Here is a 21,820-nt window from a genome sequence, read left to right on the forward strand (position 1 = left end):
GAGATCGGTCATTTATTGCTTCTGCCCGGCTCTGGCCGGCTTCCTTCCTTTCGTCTCGGCTATCGAGTGCTCGCGTCTGAATCTGGCCGGGAGCCGAGGGCCGCGCCAGTTCGGCCCATCCTTTGCTTCTGCCTGGCTCGGCTCTCCGGCTGGGGCTGCGGAGAGGGCGCCGCGATCCTCGGCTCGGCCAGCAGCCTACGCCCTCTTCGCCGCCGCGGGCGCTTCCGGTTCCGGTAGCCGCTGGCCGTGTGTATCCGAGGCGCCTGCCATGGCGGGGAGCCGGTTGCAGACGGTGGGGAGCGTTTTCTCGCGGTGTGTGCTCGGAGGCGGGGTGGGCTGGGGGCGCCTCCCCCGGGATGGGGGCTCTGGACCGGTCGCGCTTTTTCTGGGTGGGTGTGAGTAGGGCGAGGCATTCTCCAGAGTGCGGAGTGGGAGCCGGGTGAGGCCCTCTCGTGCTGTCCGCCGTCTCTGAATAGGTGTACTTGACATCACTCCCCGAATGTACCTTTCTCGTTCAAGATTGCACCTCTCCCCCTGCCGGGGTGGAGGTCTCTGGGAAGAGGAGGGGAGGAAGATGCTGATGGGCCCAGCTGGAGCCTCTATTTTCCTTGACTGGACGGGGATGGGGGGGAGGAGGCGTGGGACGCACCTGAGAAAATAGAAGGACTTAACCCCTGAGCGTTGTTAGGTTGGTTTTGGAAAATGGAAGTATCTTACCTGTAGGTGGGGAACACCCGTGCTGCGGCCTCCTTCCGGTTCTGTGTTTCGGACTCCGCAATCCCACTGATGCCCCAGGCTGTGACTACACTGATTCATGGGCTTAGACGGGCTGTTGTAACTGGCTGACCTTCGTTATTTTCCCTTCCTTAAGGACTCGGGACCTGCTTCGGGCTGGGGTGTTGAAGGAGAAGCCCCTCTGGTTTGACATATATAACGCTTTTCCTCCACTGAGAGAGCCGGTCTTCCGAAGGACCCGCCTGAGATATGGCAAAGCCAAAGCTGCCATCCAGGACATCTTGTACCCCGAGGATCGGATTAGAGCGTGAGTGCAAAGCCCCCGTGGTGGACAGGAGGCAGCGCGATTTCAGAAGGAAAGGTTTGGCTAGCAGTCGGGTGACTTCCAGGAACTGAGTCAGGGCTTTCCCTGTGGAGAAAGTCTTGAATATCTAGCCTGGTGAGGGAACCAGTGCCCCTCCCACATGTGAGAGAAACAAGTTCTGGGCAGTAGAGTCTGGAGCTCAGCAACGGACTGATCATTGCAATTATAGCTGCCTGTTTCTGTGCATGGATTAACACTATGCTAAACCCTTAAAAACATTCTCTCATTTAGGCCTTACTTTAACCCTACAGTATTTTGTCTCCATTTTATTCATAGGACTATGGGGTTCAAGGAAGTGAGCTTGCTGAGAATTCAGTGGAAGAACTTTTTCCCTCAAATGTTGATGCCAGTTTTTAGTACCTAGAATTTGTAGGATTCTGCTTCTCTTAAATATTAAGATCAGAGATTGTACTTTAGTCAATTGAATATATACACCTTATTCTTATCTCTATTTCTGGTTATAAGAAAACAAAACTTATAAAGTCATTATATTCTCATTTGAGGTCCAGGCCCCTTTCTTTTGAGGAATCTCCTCTCTACCCCCCCTCCCTGCCCCCGACACTCCTTGAGGTAGTAAAACAAGTATGTTCTGCTCTACGCGGAAATTTTCAGAGTAGGACATGAGATCTTTGGGGGTATTAAATACTTTGACAGCACTTTTCTGCGCAGGCTCATTGCATACACTTGGAAGCATTTGGCAGTTTGCAAGGCCATATTGCAAATGCACATACCTTGAGCTAATAGTACTGTTATTATGAATCTATTCCAGACTTGCATAGTGTACTAAGAAATATTGATAAAGGTAATCATTGCAGCACTCTCTAGAGTAGCAAAGGATTGGAAACAGAAAAGTTCAGTGATTTGAAATGATCTTTAAGAACTATTAAGGAGGGGCGCCTGGGTGGCTCAGTCGGTTAAGCGTCCGACTTCGGCTCAGGTCATGATCTCGTGGTCTGTGGGTTCGAGCCCCGTATCGGACTCTGTGCTGACAGCTCAGAGCCTGGAGCCTGTTTCAGATTCTGTGTCTCCCTCTTTCTCTGACCCTCCCCTGTTCATGCTCTCTCTCTATCTCTGTCTCAAAAATAAATAAACGTTAAAAAAAAAAAAAAAAAGAACTATTAAGGAGAAGAGGCAAAGGCTTAATTAAAGTTATTTGTTCTTAGCTTAGAATATGAATTGTCCCTTCTCATTCTGAGGTGGAATCCACCACTGACAACAGGAGTTGAAATCTGGGGTTCTGTCTTCCATAGAATTTGTCCCTTTGTCCTCAAATGAATCACTTTAATTAAAATAACGTAGTGATCTTTGTCTTGCTGTCTCAGCTAGAAGAATTTTCTCCAAGACTCAGATTTGCCCTTGGATAGTTAAAAATATTGCATGGAGAAACTCCTTTTATTTCCTCTAGAAATACCTTTCCTGGTAAATACCTTTTTATTATGACTGGATATTTTAGTTGATGTCTTTGATAAAGATTATAACACCATAAACAAATTTAATATAATTCAAGCCAGGGCAATAGAAATATTCTTCAATATTTGATTCTTTTTGGGCTGAACACAATGCCTAGTAAGACTCAAAATAAACTTGGTGAATGAAACAAAAACAAAAAAAAAAAGAAGAGGCAAGATGTACTAGAGTGTTTCCTGTCCTTTGGGTTAAATTACGCAGCTTGGAACAGGGAAGGATAGGTGTGCATATGCTTATATGTTAGGAGAATATTCTTGGATGAATGCAGAAGAAACAGATTGGTATTGATTCCTGGGAGGGTACTGGGGGTGGGAGGAGGTGAGCAGGAATGTCACTTTCACTGGCTACCTTTTTGTAACATTTGTTATATTTACCATATGCATTACTTAAAAAAAAAAAAAAAAAAAAAAGCTTCTGCTTAGCCTAGTAATTTTTCTTTACTTTGCTCTTGGCCGTGATCTGTAGTTGGAAATTTATATTGTGTTGTTTGTATTTTCTAGGAAATTTTATTTGGCCTATGGATCTGGTCAGAAAGCTTTTGATCTGTTCAATCCAAACTTCAAGTCTACCTGTCAACAGTAAGCCATCTTACAGGTCCTGTGTTGGTTGGTGTTTTTTTTGTTTTTTTTTTTTTTGTAAGGAATTTAGTTCCCAGTGTGAGGAGTTTCATTGAATTCCACTTGAGGAAAAAGATGTTCCTTAGGCGGACCTGTTGAGCCGCTTGATGTTGTGTACATCTTGATGACTCTCCATGCACAGACCTAAGATGTGACTGCTTGGAATTCCAGGTTTGTGGAGAAGTACATTGAGCTACAGAAGCTTGGAGAAACAGACGAAGAGAAATTGTTTGTGGAAACAGGAAAGGCTTTATTGGCAGAAGGTGTCATTTTAAGACGAGTAGGAGAAGCAAGGACTGTGAGTATTTTGTTATTAAAATTGTTGTTAGATTAACTGCCTGTTCGTTAGAGGTTAAAGGAAGGCTTGGTTTTCCTTCCCCAACCTTGGTTTATGTCCCTGAACACCGGGTCAAATACTGGTAGATTAAATATACTGAAACTTGAAAAAATGTATACACACACACACACACACACACACACACACACGTATATACACTGAAATTTTGTGATAATGACTGCTGCTTGGAATAAGTGAGTTGTCGTTAGGACTTTTGAAATTATGGTTCTGTAGAGATTTTTATCATGGGTATTGCTTGTTATAATAGAATCTGACCTGGAATATAAATGTTCCGTTTTTGACTCCGTGATAGAATGTGCTTAGTCATACAGCTTCAGCCAGTCAGTGGACTGAAAATGACAGCATCTGTGTGACATATTTCTGTCTGGTCTTTTAAGCAAAAGGCAGGTAGTCACGTTTCCTGGGAATCTGAACCTTCGGATGTGAAATCCCAAACAGTGTTGGAAAACAACAAGCCTCTGCCGGAAGCTCTACAGGGCCAGCATATGGAGCCGTCGGAGGAACAGTCGAAAGGTCTCTCACCTCCCTGACGAACGTGTATACTGACATCCAAACTGTATTCACTGGATGAATGTTGAACTGTTTTTAACAGTGGAACTGTGTAAATGTTTCTTGATCTCTAAGGCATTATGTTTGCCTTCTTTCAGTTCCTATTTCTAGGTTGTCATAAAACTCAGTTTCATGGTTTGAATGAACTTTTATGTTAGGATGGTATTAAATAAAGAATTCCCTGGCTGCTTATAAAGTAAATTTACTTTAAAATTGTAAATAGCATAAGGAAACCTTTGTAAGTATTGTTTGAATGAGACTCGTTCTGAGTAGGTTTGCTTGGATTTCTGTGTTAACGTGTGGGTTGGCTCTATTTGATCCTCTGGTGTCTTTTTTCCATCAGGCTTTTACTTGTGCATGTGGTATGTTCCCTGGGCCAACTGTTTCTGTCTGCAGATAATCTTTACATTTTGCTCTAGAACTATCTTGATCTTCAACTTGAGAGGCTAAGCTGACTTGTGCTTTGTAGTAAGAGTGAGAATCTGTCACTGACGATGGACAAAGGTCAGAACCATAACTTTAATTTCATAGATTGAGTGTGCTGGAGACAGCATAGGCCTGAACATAGTAGTCTGCTCAGTAGAGATTTGAGTGAATAAGCGATTACATCCAGCTAAAGACTGAACTCAGAGGACCTCTCTGTAGATACCTGGATTGCCAAGAGGGGGCCAGCTAATTTAGATGCTGTTGTCCACCAGTGTTCACCTGCCTCTCTGGTGGTGTGATGTGCTTACACGACCTTGTCAACTGTTCTGCTTTCTTCATTTTCATATCTTTTAGCGAACATGTGAAATATTCCTTTCAGTTTGTAGCCCTTTTATTTGTGATCAGGCCAGTGGTTTTCAGCTACTAGTAATAAGCTGCTTCATAAATTGTTTATTTTATGTTATTTTATTTATTGTTTTTTAATGTTTATTTTAGAGAGCGACAGACAGCATGAGTGTGGGAGGGGCAGAGAGAGGGAGACACAGAATCCAAAGCAGGCTCCAGGGTCTGAGCTGTCAGCACAGAACCCGACACGGGGCTCGAACCCACTGACTGGGAGCAGTTTTCAGCCACGCTGCATCCTCCTGCCACCTTTATCACTGTTTGGCAATTCCTCTTGTTTGGGAATGCTTTACTTTTATTTACTTGTTTATTTTTTAAGTGTATTTATTTTGAGGGGTGGGAGGGGCAGAGGGAGGGGCAGAGAGAGAATCCCAAGCAGGTTTCACTTTGCCAGTGCAAAGCCTGACACGGGGCTTGATCCCACAAACCGGGAGATCTTGACCTGAGCTGAAATCCAGAGTCAGATGCCTGACTGACGGAGCCACCCAGGCGCCCTGGGGATGCTTTACTTTTAGATGGGAAAGTAAATCTCATCCATTCAACAACCGTAGACAACCAGTGAGTGCCAGGCCTTGGGAGGAGGGCTTAAGCAGGTGGAAAAGATGATCGTGCTCTCAGAGGAACAGTCGGAGAGTCACTCATTATTTTTCTAAACCTTAGGTTTCTGGGGTTTAAAAGGCAGTTTCTTTGCCATAGTGATGAAAACATTTTTAGAAAGTTGTTGCATTTTTTTTTTTTTTTTTTTCTATTTTAGAGAGAGAGAGTGAGCCGAGGAGAGGGGGCAGGGAGTGGGGGAGAGAGAATCTTAAGCAGGCTCCACACCTAGGGTGGAGCCTGACATGGGGCTTGATCCCACACTCCCTGGGATCATGACAGGAGCTGAAACCAAGAGTTGGACGCTCAACTGACTGAGCCACCCAGGAGCCCCTTCACGTACTTTTTTAAAAAAACTATACATGCACATGGTTCAAGATTTAAAGGTAAAAACCTGGTCTCCTTTCCAAAACCTGTTCCCAGCCACCTATTTGCTCCCTCAAGGCCACCATCATCACCATTCCCTGTTCAGAAATATTTTGGGCATATGCATGGCGACACTATGCTTGCCATCCTGCACCTCATTTTCTCCCATCCTCTGTATGGATGCACAGTGATTTAGTGAGTGCCAAGGTGAACAAAAGTGGCTGTGCGTTTTCTTGTGCTGTAAACAGGCCAGTGTTGCTGTGGGTGCATTCTTAGCAGTGGTACTGCTGGACTAGAGAATAGCTCGTCTTTACTTCTGATACTGCCCTGCATGGAAACTGCTCAGTTCTGCTCCTGCCAGCAATATAGGGGGATGCCTGTATCCCCACGTCCTCACCAGTACATTCCAGTCTTGTTAAATCAGGCAAGGATTCTTCCGTGAGGACACCCTAAGCCTGATAGAAGGTAAAGAGAGTAGCCCTTATGGCAAACTTCCTTTAGGTTGAATCTCAGTGGTCAACACGGTGAAAGTCGTGAAGTTTATCGGGGATTTCAGAGCTCTTCCCCACAGTTGTGGGGGCAAAAGCCACCGTCGGGTCCCTATAGGGATGTTTGGAGAGAATGGAAGTGTGACCTCATTCTTGCCTTAAAGAGCTTCAAATCCAGCTGGGAGACCAGAGTGACTTTGGAAGCCATAAGATGAACAGGAATCCTTTTAAATTATGATAGAAAATTACAGTAGAGCTGGGGGGAGGAGCCAGGTCTGGACCAGTTCAGGAATATGCACAGAGGGCCTTGCAAGGTGGGAGCAGTTGGAGAATGCATGCTGTCTCCTCTGCCAGGAGTGCCCTCCCTGCCACCACGGTCTTCAGAAACTGTACCTTCACTGCCATTTCCAAGTGATGTCTGCTCAGAAATGTTAGCTGATGTTCAAGTCAGATCTCAAGTCCCTTATGGAGTCCCTTCCAGGCCGCACTCATGCCCATCATTCAGTTGGCACACCTGGCCCGCTGTTTACAGTCCTTGCTTACCTGGTTGTCATTCCAGGGTTCCTCTTTCTTCCCTTCTCTAGCCCTTCCTCTCCCCTCCCTTCCCCTCCCCTCCCCTCCCATTCCCTTTGTTTTCCTAGCAGTTTTTTCTTCTTTTAATGTATATTTATTTTTGAGAGAGAGAGAGAGCCCAAGCAGGTGCCATGCTGTCAGAGCAGAGCCCGATGCAGGGATAAATTCACAAACTGTGAGATCGTGACCTGAGTGGAAATCAAGAGTCAAATACTTGACCAACTGAGCCGCCCAGGAGCCCCAGGGTCCCTCTTCCCATCCAGAGTGTAAACGAGTGTGGAAATTCTTACTTGTACCCACTAAAGCATTAAACAGAGCTTTTCTAGAGCAGGCCCTCCATGTGGGTTTGCTGAACTCAAGCCAAGAAGGGTCCACGTCCAGGTTACAGTGCAGTTTACGAAGACAAGTTTGAAGATCCGGGACTAGCTCTGGTTCCTCCAGTTTTTGCTGGTGTGACCTCGTGCCTATCGCAGTCTCAGATTACAAAATAGGGGTAATGTTTGCCTCTTTGGCTTCTAGATCGTGTTGTGGAGATTGAGACAGACTGTAAAGCTCACCTGTAATATTACAGATGCTTTCATTACTCTTGAGTAGTGGGAAAAGGTTTGAACAGATAGGCTGGGATCAGACCACGTGGCCCCAATAACTACTCAGAGTTGTTCCGTTGGCTGTAAGAAAGTTTGAGCAGGAAGTAATGTAGTGAAAGCAGCGTCAGGTGGAAGGAAGATTTGCTCAGATGTGATGCAAAGAATGGGATTGGCAGAGTGCGCAGGGAAGGGAGAGGGAGGGAAGAGGAGGCCCGTCAGACTTGGTCTCTGCAGCCATCCCAGTTGGAGGCGGGTTCCAAGGTCACAAACCCGAGTGACCAGAGGAATATGTGCCTCACTAACAGGCAGCAAGGTTGGGAAGAGGGTGGTCCTCAACACACTGAGTTAGGGGGTGATGCTGCATCATCCAAGTGGCAGATAGAGATGAGTTAGATGTCTGGGAGATGGGGAGGAAGTCCCTAGCAAAGGGTAAAGGTTGGAGGTGGGAGAATGAATGAGCTCTCCAAGGGGAGGATAGAGAGGTATGGGATGCTGGGGGCTGAACCAGGTGAATCCTCTTAATTAAAGGACAGAAGGGACAAGAAAGCCAACAAAGGCAATAGGTCCCACATCTTCCATCGTCTACATAGCAAGACTTTAAAGTGGTTTTGGATTCATAAGGTTTTATAGAGTTCTTCATTTCCTTTTGTTCAGCAGGCCTGATTCTTGATCATGTGTCCTTAAAAGGCAAGCCCTAGTGGTTTTCTAATTTTGTGTAATATTTAGTGTCATGTTTTCTGATAATGAAAGTGGTTTTACAGAAAAATCAGTGCTCCCATAGGATTCCTGATTTTATTAAAATGATAGCCTTCCCTGCACGTAAATGGTGGCTTGCCACTTAAAACATCCTACAGCTTCCGTGGCTCAGTCAGTGAGGCTTCTGACTTCGGCTCAGGTCATGATCTCACCGTTTGTGAGTTCGAGCCCCGCATCAGGCTCTGTGCTGACACCTCAGAGCCCGGAGCCTGCTTCAGGTTCTGTTTCCGTCTCTCTGCCCCTCCCCTGCTCGTGCTGTCTCTCTTTCTCTGTCTCAAGGGTAAAAAAATAAAATAAAAACATAAAATCATTCAAGTGGAAGGGTAAGATTTTCTCTGAGCCTAGCACTTCTGCCCTTGGGAATCCAGACAGGCACACAGCTATGACCAAGTATGGCTCTGAACTGGGCTGTCAGTTCTCCTGACCGCCAGGGCACTAGGGCATATGACATGATGTGGCTCTGACAGGTGCTGGTACTGCCTCAGAGGCATGCGGAGCTGGGAATGAGGAAAGGTGAGTGTATGTGTGTGTGCGTGGGCCGGGGCATGCGATTATGACTGTTCTGGGTCTCCATGCTCCTGAGCTCTATTCCAGAACAGCCAAAAGGTAGAGGACTGACTGGCGGGGTTGGTCACGTGTTTTGAACCTTGGCCGGTGCTCAGTGAGATGGATGCCTGAGCAAGTTCAGTGGGCCACTTGGGGTCACCTTGAGTGGTGGAGGAAGGGCACCTGCCTTCCCGTGGGCAAGACGGGAAATGGCTTCCGTGTCACTCCTAGGGTAGTGCTCCGTGGGGCATCTGGGTCTGTGACTGGGTGAGTCTGGTGCTGGAGCGGTTTCTGGGGAGATGCCAAACGCAACCGTTGTTTCCTGTTTTTGCTACAGCACTCAAATGAAAAGGTTGCTAGGGGAAGGCAAAAGAGGCGGCAAAGGTGAGTGCTACCTCTTCTCCAAGATGTCGCCAGCACTGACCTCTCTGGCCAGACGTATCACAGGAAGAGGACTTTTGCTGAATGGTAGCTGACAATGAAATTACGTTTTGGATATAGTTTTAGTCTCGATTGATGCTTTTCTTGGACTGGAAGTTAAATGTCAGTCACCTGACCTTCTAGTTGTTCCGTTCTTTTAATTAAAAGATGGTTCTAAGCAACATCCAGTAGTGGTTTATTTATTATTTATCAAGCATTTTCCTTCCAGCAGTTAGTGAAAGGTCAGTGGCTTCAACGGATGCTTTGTTTTTGGTGAGTAGCTTAGATGAAAAAGATATACAATCAATCTCTGCTCCCTCCTGTTTGCTCACGGGCAGGACACTGTTTAATAGTCATTGTGGCATTTAGATCGCAGCCCTCTGAAACATGCAGAAAAGTGCATGTGTATCCCTTGCCGCTGAACATTTCTCCAAAAGTAAACATCAGGTTGTGATTATGGTTAATAATGAGATATTGATTGTTTGAAAATGTCACCGCCAGGGACCATTGGCCCAAGAACCACTAGGTGGCGCTGCGCTCATGCTGCTCAGCCACAGTAATTTTACTACCTTGCCTCGGGGTACCTTGCCTTTCAAGGTTGGCGAGTGTCCTTGTAAAATACCGTTCTGGCTGAGATTTAGGAAGCCGAGGTCCTCGGGTGCCTGGGATAGGGTAGAGATGGGAGCAGAGAGGCCACGGGACAAATGACAAAAGCCTGCAGGGGGAAACCGACACTGCGCCATCATGGGAGCCGGAGAGGAGAGCGCTAACTGTGCGGAGCCCCTACAGACTGCTCAGATCAGTGTTTCCTAACCTTCTCCAGTCAATGACAGAATCTGCGAATTTGCTGCGGAGGTCGACGGGAGAGCAATGCAGGCAGTGTGGGCCAGTGGAAAAAACCCAGGCCTTGTGGAGTCAGACCTGGGACGGAAGACCTGATTGATTGCTTTGTCTTGTGCCATTAGGGGAGTTGGTGAATAACTTGACCCTCGGTTCCCTTGTCTGTAAAGCAGGGGTCCTAACATCTCCCTCATCAAGTTGCTATGCGGGTTAAATAAAAGCAGGAACAAAGTTCTTGGCACGGAGTCAGTCTTCCCTCTCAGTGCTTGGAAGGTTCTCAGCAACTGTTGCTTCCCACTGGGTGGAGGCGAATGTGCATTATATTAAAACAGAGAAGGAACAAAAAACTAGGATTGTGTACCTTTTCACCAGCTACTTGTCTAACCGCTTCTCTTTTCTGGGCCCCTCCCCACAGCAGTTGCTATCTCTTTTATCTCCTTCCAACCTTCTAGCGCCAAACCAATCAATCGGCCAATCAATCAAACAATTATAAAAAAAAAAAAAAAAAGGAGGAAACTAAAGAACAACCTGGGAACTCGTCCACTATTGGAGCTTACCCAGTGCTGGTAGGTTTCACTGGAAAACTTGCCTTTTTTAAATTATTTTTAAGGCAGAGAGACAGAGAGTGAGTAGAAACCAACGTCTTAGTGGCCTTCCTTCTGTTTCTTCTTTCCTTCCTCATTGTTGCCGCCCTCCGCCCTCCTTGCAGTAGACTTTGCTCCCTTCTTCCTTCCCCCTGTCTCCCCAGATTGTGGAGGGAAGCCAGAGGTCACTACCTAGAGGTCCAGCAGAAGAAAATGGCTCCAACCTCAGAAGACATTGTTTCTGGGGTCCAGTGCTGCTAACAGTTGGGGCAGGAGTTTCTGGAACTCCCTCTGGTCCTCCTCCCAGTGAAGGACAGGGGGGATGTCAGGGTTGAAATGGTGGGTGGCATGGGAATGAGGTCTGGAAAGCCAGGAAGATCTATTTATGTCCTTCCCACTGTCCTGTGCCCCTCTCACTCCATTTGACTTTGGTTTGTCTGTAGGTGGGCTGTGGGGCCCCTCCACCACTGCTCACCTGGGATGCTAGGCTAGAGGACACCAGGGCTGAGGGTGCCACCGAGGTACCCGACCGAGGCAGAGCTCTGGCCTCTCTCCTTTTTAGGTCTCAGTCGAAAGAGCTGGGTTCCAATCGTGGCACTGCTGCTCCCCGTGTGACGGTGACTTCGGGCAAGTCACTTAGCCCTTCTGAGCTGCATTCAGTTCCAGCACAGGGTCTGGAGCCTGATAGATCCTTGAAAGTGTGCTTGAGTGAGTGAATGAATGAACAAATGAATGGTTTCCCTGACTACGGTAGGGATACTCGTACTTGCTCCAAGGATGTTTTGGGGGTGCAGAACCCAAAGAAGGTGCTGGTTGTGGCAGAACTTTGTAAACGCAAGCCTTCTGCAGTTACACAAAATAAAGATGCCGGGCGGAAGAAAATGGCTATGGAGCTGCTGGGGCTGGGCTTCCCGCCTGAGGAGAGCAGAGCCCAAGACTGTGGACTCAGGAGAGGAACGGCAGCGGGGAGGGTGACTGGTCTAGTCTCTGCTTGCTGAGGAATTCTGCAGGAAATGCCGGGTTGTTCTTCAAACCCCCTCCTCGGTGCTTTATTTCAATCCCAAACATGCTCGGGATTATCTCTTGAATAGTAAACACAAAGACAGTTGGATCCTGGGCTTTATCACCCGCTTCCCTTGGCTCCTGCCAGGTGAGGTGAACCGGCCCTGCTCTATCTCAGCAGCAGAGGGTCACGGCCCCCCTGCCCTGCTGGAATTCATCCCTTCTTCCGGCCTGGCCCCCTGCTGGGAACCACGTTCCCCTGCCCTGGCATATATGTCACTTTGGCTCCTCGGGGCTTCCAGCCCCTTAAAGGTATAACTCAAGGGCCGATGGGCTTGTGTTACCACTTCTGCCGCAGCCCTGAGCTGACTCAGCGCCGGCAGGGTCTCCCTTTTCAGGCTGGGAAAGCGTGGGCTCAGTGCCTGGCTCACCTCAGTGAGCATGCATGAGCCTCGGCTCCTGGTTTCCGGGTCCAGCCACACTGCCGGGGCCCCTGAGGTGAGAGCAAGAGGCAGCCAGCTTAATCCCAGAAAGTTTCCAACCGAAATCCTAAGAAGGCAAAGCTGGTCTTCGGCCACCCTGCCCCATCCCTAACTTTCCTACTTTTGGTTGTGAGAGAAGAAAAACGGGCCGTGGGAGACAAGCCAGAAGAGTAGGAGGGGTCGGGTAATCTGAACTGCAGGCAGGTAGAGGGTACCAGAATGTTCCACGGTCCTGCTGCAGTCCAGCCCTGTTTCTCCTGGCCTTCTCCAATGCCGCGTGTTCTCAAGGTTGGAGCTGTTTATTCCTTCCCTTTTGATTATTGATCGACACACCTACTGTGGCTTTTTGAAAAGAGCCACTTTGAATACCTGTAAAAGTCAAAAAGGTCAAATTTAGGAAAGTCTCAAAGAAGGACTTAGTTCCCCCATGCAGTTGTCTTATAATTAATAGCTATGTTATAATATTATTATAATAGAGTTGATTATAGTTGTTATATAATAATATTAATGAAGTTAATTAATATTATAATTAATGTCAGTGGAAGATAGATGACAGATACTTGTGGCTCAACTGACACACACCTTGCCAGGCCTCTAAGGGGTTACTTTAAGGCATAAAGGACCTGAACGTACTTTACTGTCGTGTTGAGAATAGAGCTTTCAGGTATAATCAAGATTTCTTATATATGAGAACCCAGTCTGCCTTAAAAAAAAAAAAAAAAAAAAGAACCGAGTGTGCCTCCATTGTTAACTGACACTGAAAAATAGCTCCTTCAGCCCACAACTGAGGCAGGAGATGGCATGGGACAGCAGCTGGGGACCTGGATGGGACTCCTGGAGACCCCGGGGCCGGCCCCAACTCATCCCACTCATTGGCCATGTGAGTTTGGAAAGTCATTCAACCTTTTTGGCCGTTTGTAAAATAAGGAGGTTGAAGTACAAGGCCTTGGAAGCCCTGATCGTTGGGTCTGTGGGTCCAAGAAGAGTTGCAGTGGGAGAGAAGGCGCCTCCCAAGACTTCAACTCTTGCCGCCTTAAAAATTTGATGGTGGAAACACTTATGACAGTAGAGAGAATGGTATAATCCTCCATATGTTCATCATGTAGACGTAACTATTATTAATATTTTTTTTCTATTTGCTCTCTTGATCTTTTCCAAAGATTTTGCTTATCCATATATTTCTTATATTTTATATTATTTTTATTTTTTTAATTTATTAAAAAAAAATTTTTTTTATGTTTGTTTATTTTTGAGACGGAAACAGCACAAGCCGGGGAGGGGCAGAGAGCGAGGGAGACACAGAATCCGAAGCAGGCTCCAGGCTCCGAGCGGTCGGCACAGAGCCCAACGCGGGGCTCAAACCCACCAGTGTGAGATCATAACCTGAGCCCAAGCCGGACGCCCAACTGACCGAACCACCCAGGCGCCCCTATTTTTTTAATTTTTTAATGTTTATTCATTTTTGAGAGACAGAGACAGAGTGCGAGCGGGGGAGAGGCAGAGAGAGAGGGAGACACAGAGTACAAAGCAGGCTCCAGGCTCTGAGCTGTCAGCACAGAGCCCGATATGGGGCTTGAACTCATGAACCGTGAGATCATGACCTGAGCTGAAGTCAGATGCTTAACCGACTGAGCCACCTAGGTGCCCCAGTTTTCTATTTTATTTTGAGAGAGAGAGAGAGAGAGCACATGTGAGTGGGGGAGAGGGGCAGAGGGGGAGAGAGAGAGAGAGAGAGAGAGAGAGAGAGAATCCCAAGCAGGCTCCATGCTCCGCAGTGGAGCCCGATGTGGGGCTTGATCCCACAACCCTGGGATCATGACCTGAGCCAAAATCAAGAGTCTGAGCCACCCAGGCGCCCCATCTATATTTTAAAGCAAGTCCAGACATAACCTCTCTCACTCAAGGCTTCAGCTTGCTTCTCTGAAAAATGAGACCTTTTCTTACATCAAGACCATTACCATTATGAAGCCCGACAAAATGGTAATTAACAGTAATTTTGTAATGTTACCTAATCGTCAGTCCATATTCAAATTTCCTCACAGTGCCCTGAACAGGCTCTCTGCCTCCTCCTACCTCAGCCTGTCCCTGGGGCCAACCAGGGTTAACTATTTTCAGTTTGGGTGCTTCTGGTGATTATCTTCGCACGTCAGTTTATACCCCCTACTGCAGCCAGTGTGTCCTCACTTTCTGCCATGATGGAGGAAGGTGAGGCGAGTTAGATTCTCTCTTCCTTCCACTGTGGTATTTCCCCCCTTTAGTTCCTCTGTTATTCACACCTATTAAGGTTCTGTTTGGAGTTGAACTGTGTACTCCCTTCCCCCTCAAAAAGATACGTTGAAGTCCAAGCTGCTGATACCTGCGAGTGTGACCTTATTTGGCATTAGGGTCTTTGCAGATGTAATCGAGTAAAGATGAGGTCGTGGTGGAGTAGAGCAGGCCCTAAACCCAGTGACTGGCATCCTTGTAAGGAGAGAGAGCTTTGGAAACAGACACTCACAAAGCGGGAAGACAGCCTTGTGGAGACGAAGACAGAGATTGGAGTGGTGCAGCCACGAGCCAAGGAGGACGGGGGGTTGCTAGCCACGATTTTGGGGGAGGGGGGAGCTGGGAGAGCGAGGCAGGAATCTCTCTGGAGCCTCCAGAGGGAGCACGGCCCTGCTGACATCTTGATTTCAGACTCCTGACCTCCAGACTGTGCGAGAGAAATTACTGTTGTGTTAAGCCACTCCATTTGTGGCGATTAGTTCTGGCAACCCCCGGAAACTAACACGGTTCCTCTACTTTTGGAACATTTCCGTAAGGGAAAACTTGGTTTTCCACCTTCCTGTGCAGGGAAAACCCTCCTCCCTACTGCGTTCCTTCCCATGACCCTCCTTTACCACCCACATAAAACACTTTATTTCTGATCACCAAATGTGGCGGGGCGAGGGTGGGGGCAGGTGTTGTCCCCTCAACAAGCAATTGTCTGCTACACCAGCTTGGTGGCTTACAATTTCCTTTCATTCTAACACTACCCAGACGTGGTGTCAGATCCCACAGGTTAAGGGCTCAATCCCACAAAACTGCCCCTCAACCCACATACACACACACACACACACACATGCACACGCACTTCTGATGCCAGTTGAAAGTCTAGGTTATCACCTACACTTCTCACCAACCGGCTACCGATTGCATGTTCCAACGACCTTCTCCTTGGGTTCGATTGATTTGTTAGAGCAGCTGCATCAGGGAAACACATTTACCAGTTTATTAAAGGATAGGACGCTGGACACAGCTGAATGTCCACACGGAAGAGATGCATGGGACAGGTATGGGGGAAGGGGTGCGGAGCCCCGATGCCCTTGCCCCCTCTGGTTGCGCCACGTTCCCAGCGCCTCCCTCCACGTGTCCACCAACCTGGAGGCTCTCAGAACCCTGTGCTTTTGGGATTTTAAGGAGGCTTCATCACGCAGGCGTGATTGATCACTGACGCCACTTCTCAAGAGAATGGGAGGCAGGGCTGAAAATTCCAAGCTTCTAATTTCGGCTTGGGCTTTCCAGCGACCAGCCCTCATCCAGGAGCCACTCAGAGTCACCTCATTAGAACAAAAGACACTCCTGTCCACGCAGGAAATTACAAGGGTTTCAGGAGCTCTGTGTTAGGAGCTGGGGGCAGAGACCAGTATGCACGTCTTTTTACAAATCACAATATTATAATCACGTAAAGTACTTACGCTTCTATTTCTTGTTCCATCTACTACCTCTTGACTCCCTACTTTGTACGATGAGGGTAAAAACCAAAGGTTTAAACACAGCTGGATGGACCCAGGGTGTGAGAAGTCAGAGTGATCGCCAGCAACACTAGGCAAAGGGTGGATGCCTTCTGGTCCCGGGGCCGGGACCTTCTCAGCCTGCAGAGACGCTGGCCGGCTGGATGCCGTGTCCACAGCAACGTGTCCCAGCAAGAGGAGCAGACGTTTGAGGGAGAGAACTGCCCAGAGTTGAGGTTATTTCCTTCCCCTCCAGGGGGATGCCTTCTAGGGTCTGCCTGCTTCCCTGCTGCTTCACCCAGGCCTGTTGCTCTGGAAATGTCCCAGACGCTGGCAATAGAGAGGGGCCCTCATACGGCAGCTCTTTCTGAGTCTCGCCCTCACGTGAAGCCATTGGCATGCGTTGGGGGACGCTAGAAAATGGCTGTGTGATGCCCCTTCCCCCCCTTTTATTTCTGTAGGAATGTTGTTACTAATCATCTTTTCCACTGTGGTGACGCATGGACGAAATTCCTGTTACATCTTGATTCAGAGGAACCCCGTGTTGCTTCTGAACTACGGGGGTAGTTTATTGCTGTGGTCTCTGCCAATCTGGCACCTTAGGGTCCCTCCTAGTTCTGGCTGTGAGTCAATTCAGAGCTGAATTGACGGTCACATGCAGCTCACAGTCGCATAGGAACTTATGATGACTGTGTTTTGATAATTATGAAATAGATCAGGCGTACAAAAATGACAAGGAATACGTGACAAATGTCCCGCCACCCAGCTTCAGACGTAGAACTTAGCAAAGACAAACGCAGGCCTCTGAGCACCTGGTCCTGACCCCGTTCCCCCTCCTCCCAGCCCTGTGGGAGGGCTCTTCCTGGACTTGCTTTTTCCTTTCCTCTTTAAGAAAGAATAATTTTTCTCCAAACATATGCCTCTGTAACAAACATATGGTATTGTTTTCCATATTTAAAGACATTCTATAAGTGGTTTCATATTATATGTATTGCTCTGTAATTTTTTGTTTTACTCGAGGAGTATGCTTTTGTTTTTAAGGTTTTAATTTATTTTGAGAGAGAGAGAGTACGAGGGGAGGGGCAGACAGAGAGAGAGAGAGAGAGAGGAGAATCCCAAGCAGGCTCAGCGCTGTCAGAGCAGAGCCCAGTGTGGGGCTGGAACTCACAAACCATGAGATCACGGCCTGACCTGAAATCACGAGTTGGACGCTTCACCCACAGAGGCAGCCAGGAGCCCCAAGGCTTATGTTTTGAAACTTACCTGTGCTGACACGTGTAGCTCTAGTCAATTCATTTTTCGCTACTGTGTAGTATTCCACCTGGAAGAGAAGACAAATGATTACGTGGTGTCTCAGAGCTTGGCCCCGGGACAGAATGCCAGGGTTCAAATCCTAGCTCTGCCACTTACTAGTTCTGCGACCTTGGGCAAATTAACCTCTCTATGCGTCAGTTCCCTCGGCTATAAAATGGGCAAATGATAGCACCTACCTCAGAGAATTGATGTGAAGATTACTTGATGTCACAGATGTGAAACATTTAAAACATGCCTGGCACACAGCGTGCACTATGTAAGAGCTGGCTAGTACCGTTACATATTTCTTTTCCTATTGGTGGGCGTTTCCAGTTTTTTCCCTGTCTCCAGGATGGTGCAGGGAACGTTGTTACATCGGTTCCTTGTTACATCGGTTCCTTTGTGCACGGGTGCAAGACAGAGTTCCTCTGAGCTGGGGCACACACCTGGGAGTGGATTGCCGGGCTGTAGGGTGTGCCCAGCTTTACTTTTCTGGGCAATGCCAGTGTGCTCCCCAGAATGGCTGTGCCAAATCTCACTTTTGCCTGAGTGTGTGAGTGTGCCCGTTGCTCCTTCCCGGCTCATTCTCAGTGCCGTTTTGGTGCACCATTTTTGCCTAAATTTTGCTAAATCTTTCTTTCCCTGAATGTCCCTATCTACATTTTTTTTTTTTTTAAGTTTATTTTGAGAGAGACAGAGACAGTGCGAGTAGGGGAGGGGCAGAGAGGAAGACGGAGAATCCCAACGCGGCTCCGTGCTGTCAGCATAGAACCCAACGCGGGGCTTGAACTCATGAAACTATGAGATCAGGCCCTGAACTGAAACCAAGAGTCAGATGCTTAACCGAGCCGCCCAGGCACTCTCCCCCCACCCCATCTACTTATTTTTATCGTAGTATGTATTTCTGTAAGCATTCTCTTGCCCAAAGGGAAGAATTGGCCCTTTTTCTTTTGAGTGATGCGGGATATAAATACATACCAATGAAACAAGACCCCACAGAATGAAGAGCACAATACCCAGGGGCTGCCTGCTGCCCCAGCCTTGACCTACAGGCTTCCTGGCTCTCAGGATTCATTAAGGTTGCTACCAGTCGTGCTAATGTTGGCTGAGTGCTTCCTATGTCATAGGGCTCTGCATACATTATCCTGTTCAATCTCATAGCAACCCCATGAGTAGGACCGTTATTCCCAGAACCTTGACTCAGATGAGGCCGTCTGATGCCAGAATCTATGCTCTTAATCAGGACCTCCTACAGGGCGGTCGTGTGAGGTGGCTCGGGCTGCACATTGCACAACTCTAGGGGGCACCATTTGCACAGATTGCGATGTGAATGGCGCCCTTTGGATTTGTGTAGTGCAGTGGTCCTGGCCTTCCAAGTAAGAGCTTAAAGAAAATGCTTTCTACCTACTTGACAGGCTTAGAAGGGTAGCCCCCACTGCCCACTGAGGGGCTTTTCTGCTCAGGATTTATAAGACTTTCTTAAGGTCATGGTTCTTCATGTTTTAAAAGCCTATCGGCACGAGAGCCCTCCCGCCTACATAAACATTTGTTGAGGAAGGGGGAGCCCAGCATGGGCCCCGCACGCTGACACCAACCATGTAAGGTCACGGACTTGGCCGCTGTTCGTGGCTTTCCCCCTTGGCTACCGCAGACTTATTGAGCAATATATTATGAGTGTGGCTCACTCTGATGATGTGTTATGGATAAATCATTAAGGAGGCAGCTCACCGCGGTGATGTATTGGTGTAATAGATCATCAGAGTGAAGTCTTCTGCCGACATACGGGCTGGCTCAAAGGGTGGTGTCATTCAGGGAAGAATTAGCCCAGCAGCAGATCTGGCTTAATTACAGGATAAAAGGTTTGTGAATGATAGGCTGAAGTCTGCGGCACTGGCATTTTGATTCTTGATGTAAAAATATAATTGGGCTTCCTGAGAGAATTTTTGATTATTTTCAAACAGCCTTCTGCTTTATCACAACAGCACAACCTGCCACGTGGTTGTAGGGGTACCTTTCATCGGGGGGTCTCCAGGCCCTTTCCACGTCTGAATTATTGTCGTCCTTTCAATTTGTAGGTCACAGAATGAGTTAAGGGAGATAAAATCCAGGAGGCCTGCCTTTAAGGCCTCCAGAATGATGTCCTTAGCAACCAGACCGCTGGAATTGAGTGATTTATTCAAATCATCATTAACTAAGGCAGTGGTTCTTGACTGGATCTACGTGCACGTGTGAGGAATATGGGGCAGCCCGGGGAGGGTGTGTGTGCGTGTGTGTCTGAGGACATCAGCGTCTTAGGGATAATAATAATCATCATGTTTATCAGACACTTAACATTGTGCTAAAGGCTTTGCATGTATTATTTAATCTCGTTTAGTCCATACGACAACGTTGTCAGATAGACATTCTTCTTCTTCTTCTTCTCATTTTCCAGTTGAGAAAACCAGCTAAGACAGGCGCCACTGGCCAAGGTTGCACAGTGGCTCAGTGGCAGACCCAGTGAACCTGATGTTGTGGGGACTCCTACAGTCTTCCCTTCCCACCTCCAGACCCCCTTCCTTTGAGGACCCTAAACCAGTGCGGCTGTGAACTGCAGGCCTCAGTGAGTGCAATTAAAGATGCTTTGTTGAAAATTTGATTATTTTGTTTTAAGACACACAAATCAAACCTCAGGTATTCATAGGGTCCCAAATTTGTTCTGAGTTGGTTATTTTGCTTTTATTATTTATTTATTATTATTATTGTTTTCAATGTTTATTTTTGAGACAGAGAGAGAGAGAGACAGAGCATGAGCGGGGGAGGGGTCGAGAGAGAGATGGAGACAGTATCTGAAGCAGGCTCCAGGCTCGGAGCTGTCAGCACAGAGACCGACACGGGGCTTGAACCCATGCACAGCAAGATCATGACCTGAGCTGAACTCAGTTGCCTAACCAACTGAGCCACCCAGGTGCTGACTTTTATTATTATTATTATTATTTTTTTTTTTTTTTTTTTGAGAGAGAGAGAGACCACGCACGTGTGCTCATGTGCACAAGTAGGGGAGGGAACAGAGGGAGAAAGAGAATCTCAAGCAGGCTCCATGCTTAGCCCAGAGCCCAACACAGGTCTGGATCCCATGACCATGAGATCATGACCTGAGCTGAAATCAAGAGTTGGACGCTTAACTGACTGAGCCTCCCAGGCACACTGAGTTGGTTATTTCTTGAGAAACTTGTAGGATGAACCTTCCTAGCAATGGCAAGGTAAACTACCTGGACCAACTCTCCCACTACATAAAATAACTTCTGAAATCTTCTTAAATAGTATTGCTGACAAACGGTAAGAAATGACTAGGTCAACAGACAGAAGAGTAGGAATAAAGAGGTGAGTGGGCACAGAGGCTGATTTTGCCCCGAGGGTTACTGATCCTGGGTGGCCTTGTAGCCTAATGGGAAGAGAGGGCCAGGAGCTGGTCCAAGGAGGTGGGTGGATGAGGGAGATCTGGAAATGGAGCACCTGCCACACAGAATTACAACACAAGGTTCCAATTACCAGATTGTCCTGGCCCAGGAAATTTCAAGCCTTGCACTTGGTTTAATTTGGGTCCAGACTGGTATGGCTCTCATGCATTAGAGAAGCAGATTTTTGGGCATAGGTACTTTTCCATTAGGTCTTATATTATTTCTATCAATTATTTTTTTTTTAATTTTTTTTTTAACGTTTATTTATTTTTGAGACAGAGAGAGACAGAGCATGAATGGGGGAGGGTCAGAGAGAGAGGGAGACACAGAATCGGAAGCAGGCTCCAGGCTCTGAGCTGTCAGCACAGAGCCCGACGCGGGGCTCGAACTCACGGTCCGTGAGATCATGACCTGAGCCGAAGTCGGACGCTTAACCGACCAAGCCACCCAGGCGCCCCGTCTATCAATTATTTTTAAGATATTGGACTGCGGTCAGTGACAACCAGACACACAAGGAAACATGACTCCATGAGTGAGAACCAGCAAAAACAGACAATAGAAGCAGATCTATAAAGACTTTCAATATGAAGCCATCAGACTACAGACAATAAATGACTTTTCCTTCTTACTATGTTTAAGCAAATAACATAAGTTTGAAGATATCTTTGGAGAGCAGAGAACAATAAAGAAGAAGTTGTTACAGAACAAATATGCAGCTATCTATCCACTGTTCTTCCTTCCCACTCCTCATGTCAGACATAGAACTTCCTTTTGGCCTTTATTTGTGACTTTAAAAATTATAATTTGAAAAGTGTCATTAATATGGAAGCAAGAAACACCTATAGACGAATTGACTGAAAAATCTGGAAAACAGACAACAGACAATATACCACACCCTTATTTTGAAAAAAAAAAAAAAAAAGTATACAGCCTCACATTTTTAAATTGTCATAGAAAATATAATATTACATTTGATATGTAAATGTTAAAATCTGAAATATAAGCGGCATAATGCTATGGCTATGATGCTATACGACATTGCTAAACATCTGTAGGATATCAGACTAAAACATCATAGTTAAAAATACGGGCTCTACCTCAGGTGGGTTGGTTGGGGTTCCAGCTCTCCCATATACATTTCATAATCTTGGGCAAATTACTTAACTTCTCAGAGCCCCAGTT

The 21,820-nt window shown here is 47.1% G+C and overlaps 1 protein-coding gene across 5 annotated transcripts; it reads left to right on the forward strand.

Moving 5' to 3' along the window:
* Positions 1-207: 207 nt before the first annotated feature.
* On the forward strand, positions 208-21,259 carry MRPS23 (mitochondrial ribosomal protein S23). Of its 5 annotated transcripts, XM_042916196.1 has the most exons (7): positions 208-312; positions 872-1,042; positions 3,067-3,144; positions 3,355-3,481; positions 3,919-4,054; positions 6,127-6,343; positions 9,166-9,398. In XM_042916196.1, exons 1-6 carry the CDS (start codon positions 269-271, stop codon positions 6,318-6,320), a joined length of 750 nt encoding a protein of 249 aa, XP_042772130.1. In that variant the 5' UTR covers positions 208-268; the 3' UTR covers positions 6,321-6,343; positions 9,166-9,398. The 5 variants fall into 5 exon arrangements, with proteins under 5 accessions (XP_042772130.1, XP_042772131.1, XP_042772133.1 ...); XM_042916197.1 differs by lacking the exons at positions 6,127-6,343; positions 9,166-9,398 and adding an exon at positions 21,117-21,259; XM_042916199.1 differs by lacking the exons at positions 6,127-6,343; positions 9,166-9,398 and adding an exon at positions 19,633-19,664.
* Positions 21,260-21,820: the final 561 nt, after the last annotated feature.

This window comes from Panthera leo, chromosome E1 (genome assembly GCF_018350215.1).
Source record: "Panthera leo isolate Ple1 chromosome E1, P.leo_Ple1_pat1.1, whole genome shotgun sequence".
Lineage (NCBI taxonomy): Eukaryota > Metazoa > Chordata > Mammalia > Carnivora > Felidae > Panthera > Panthera leo.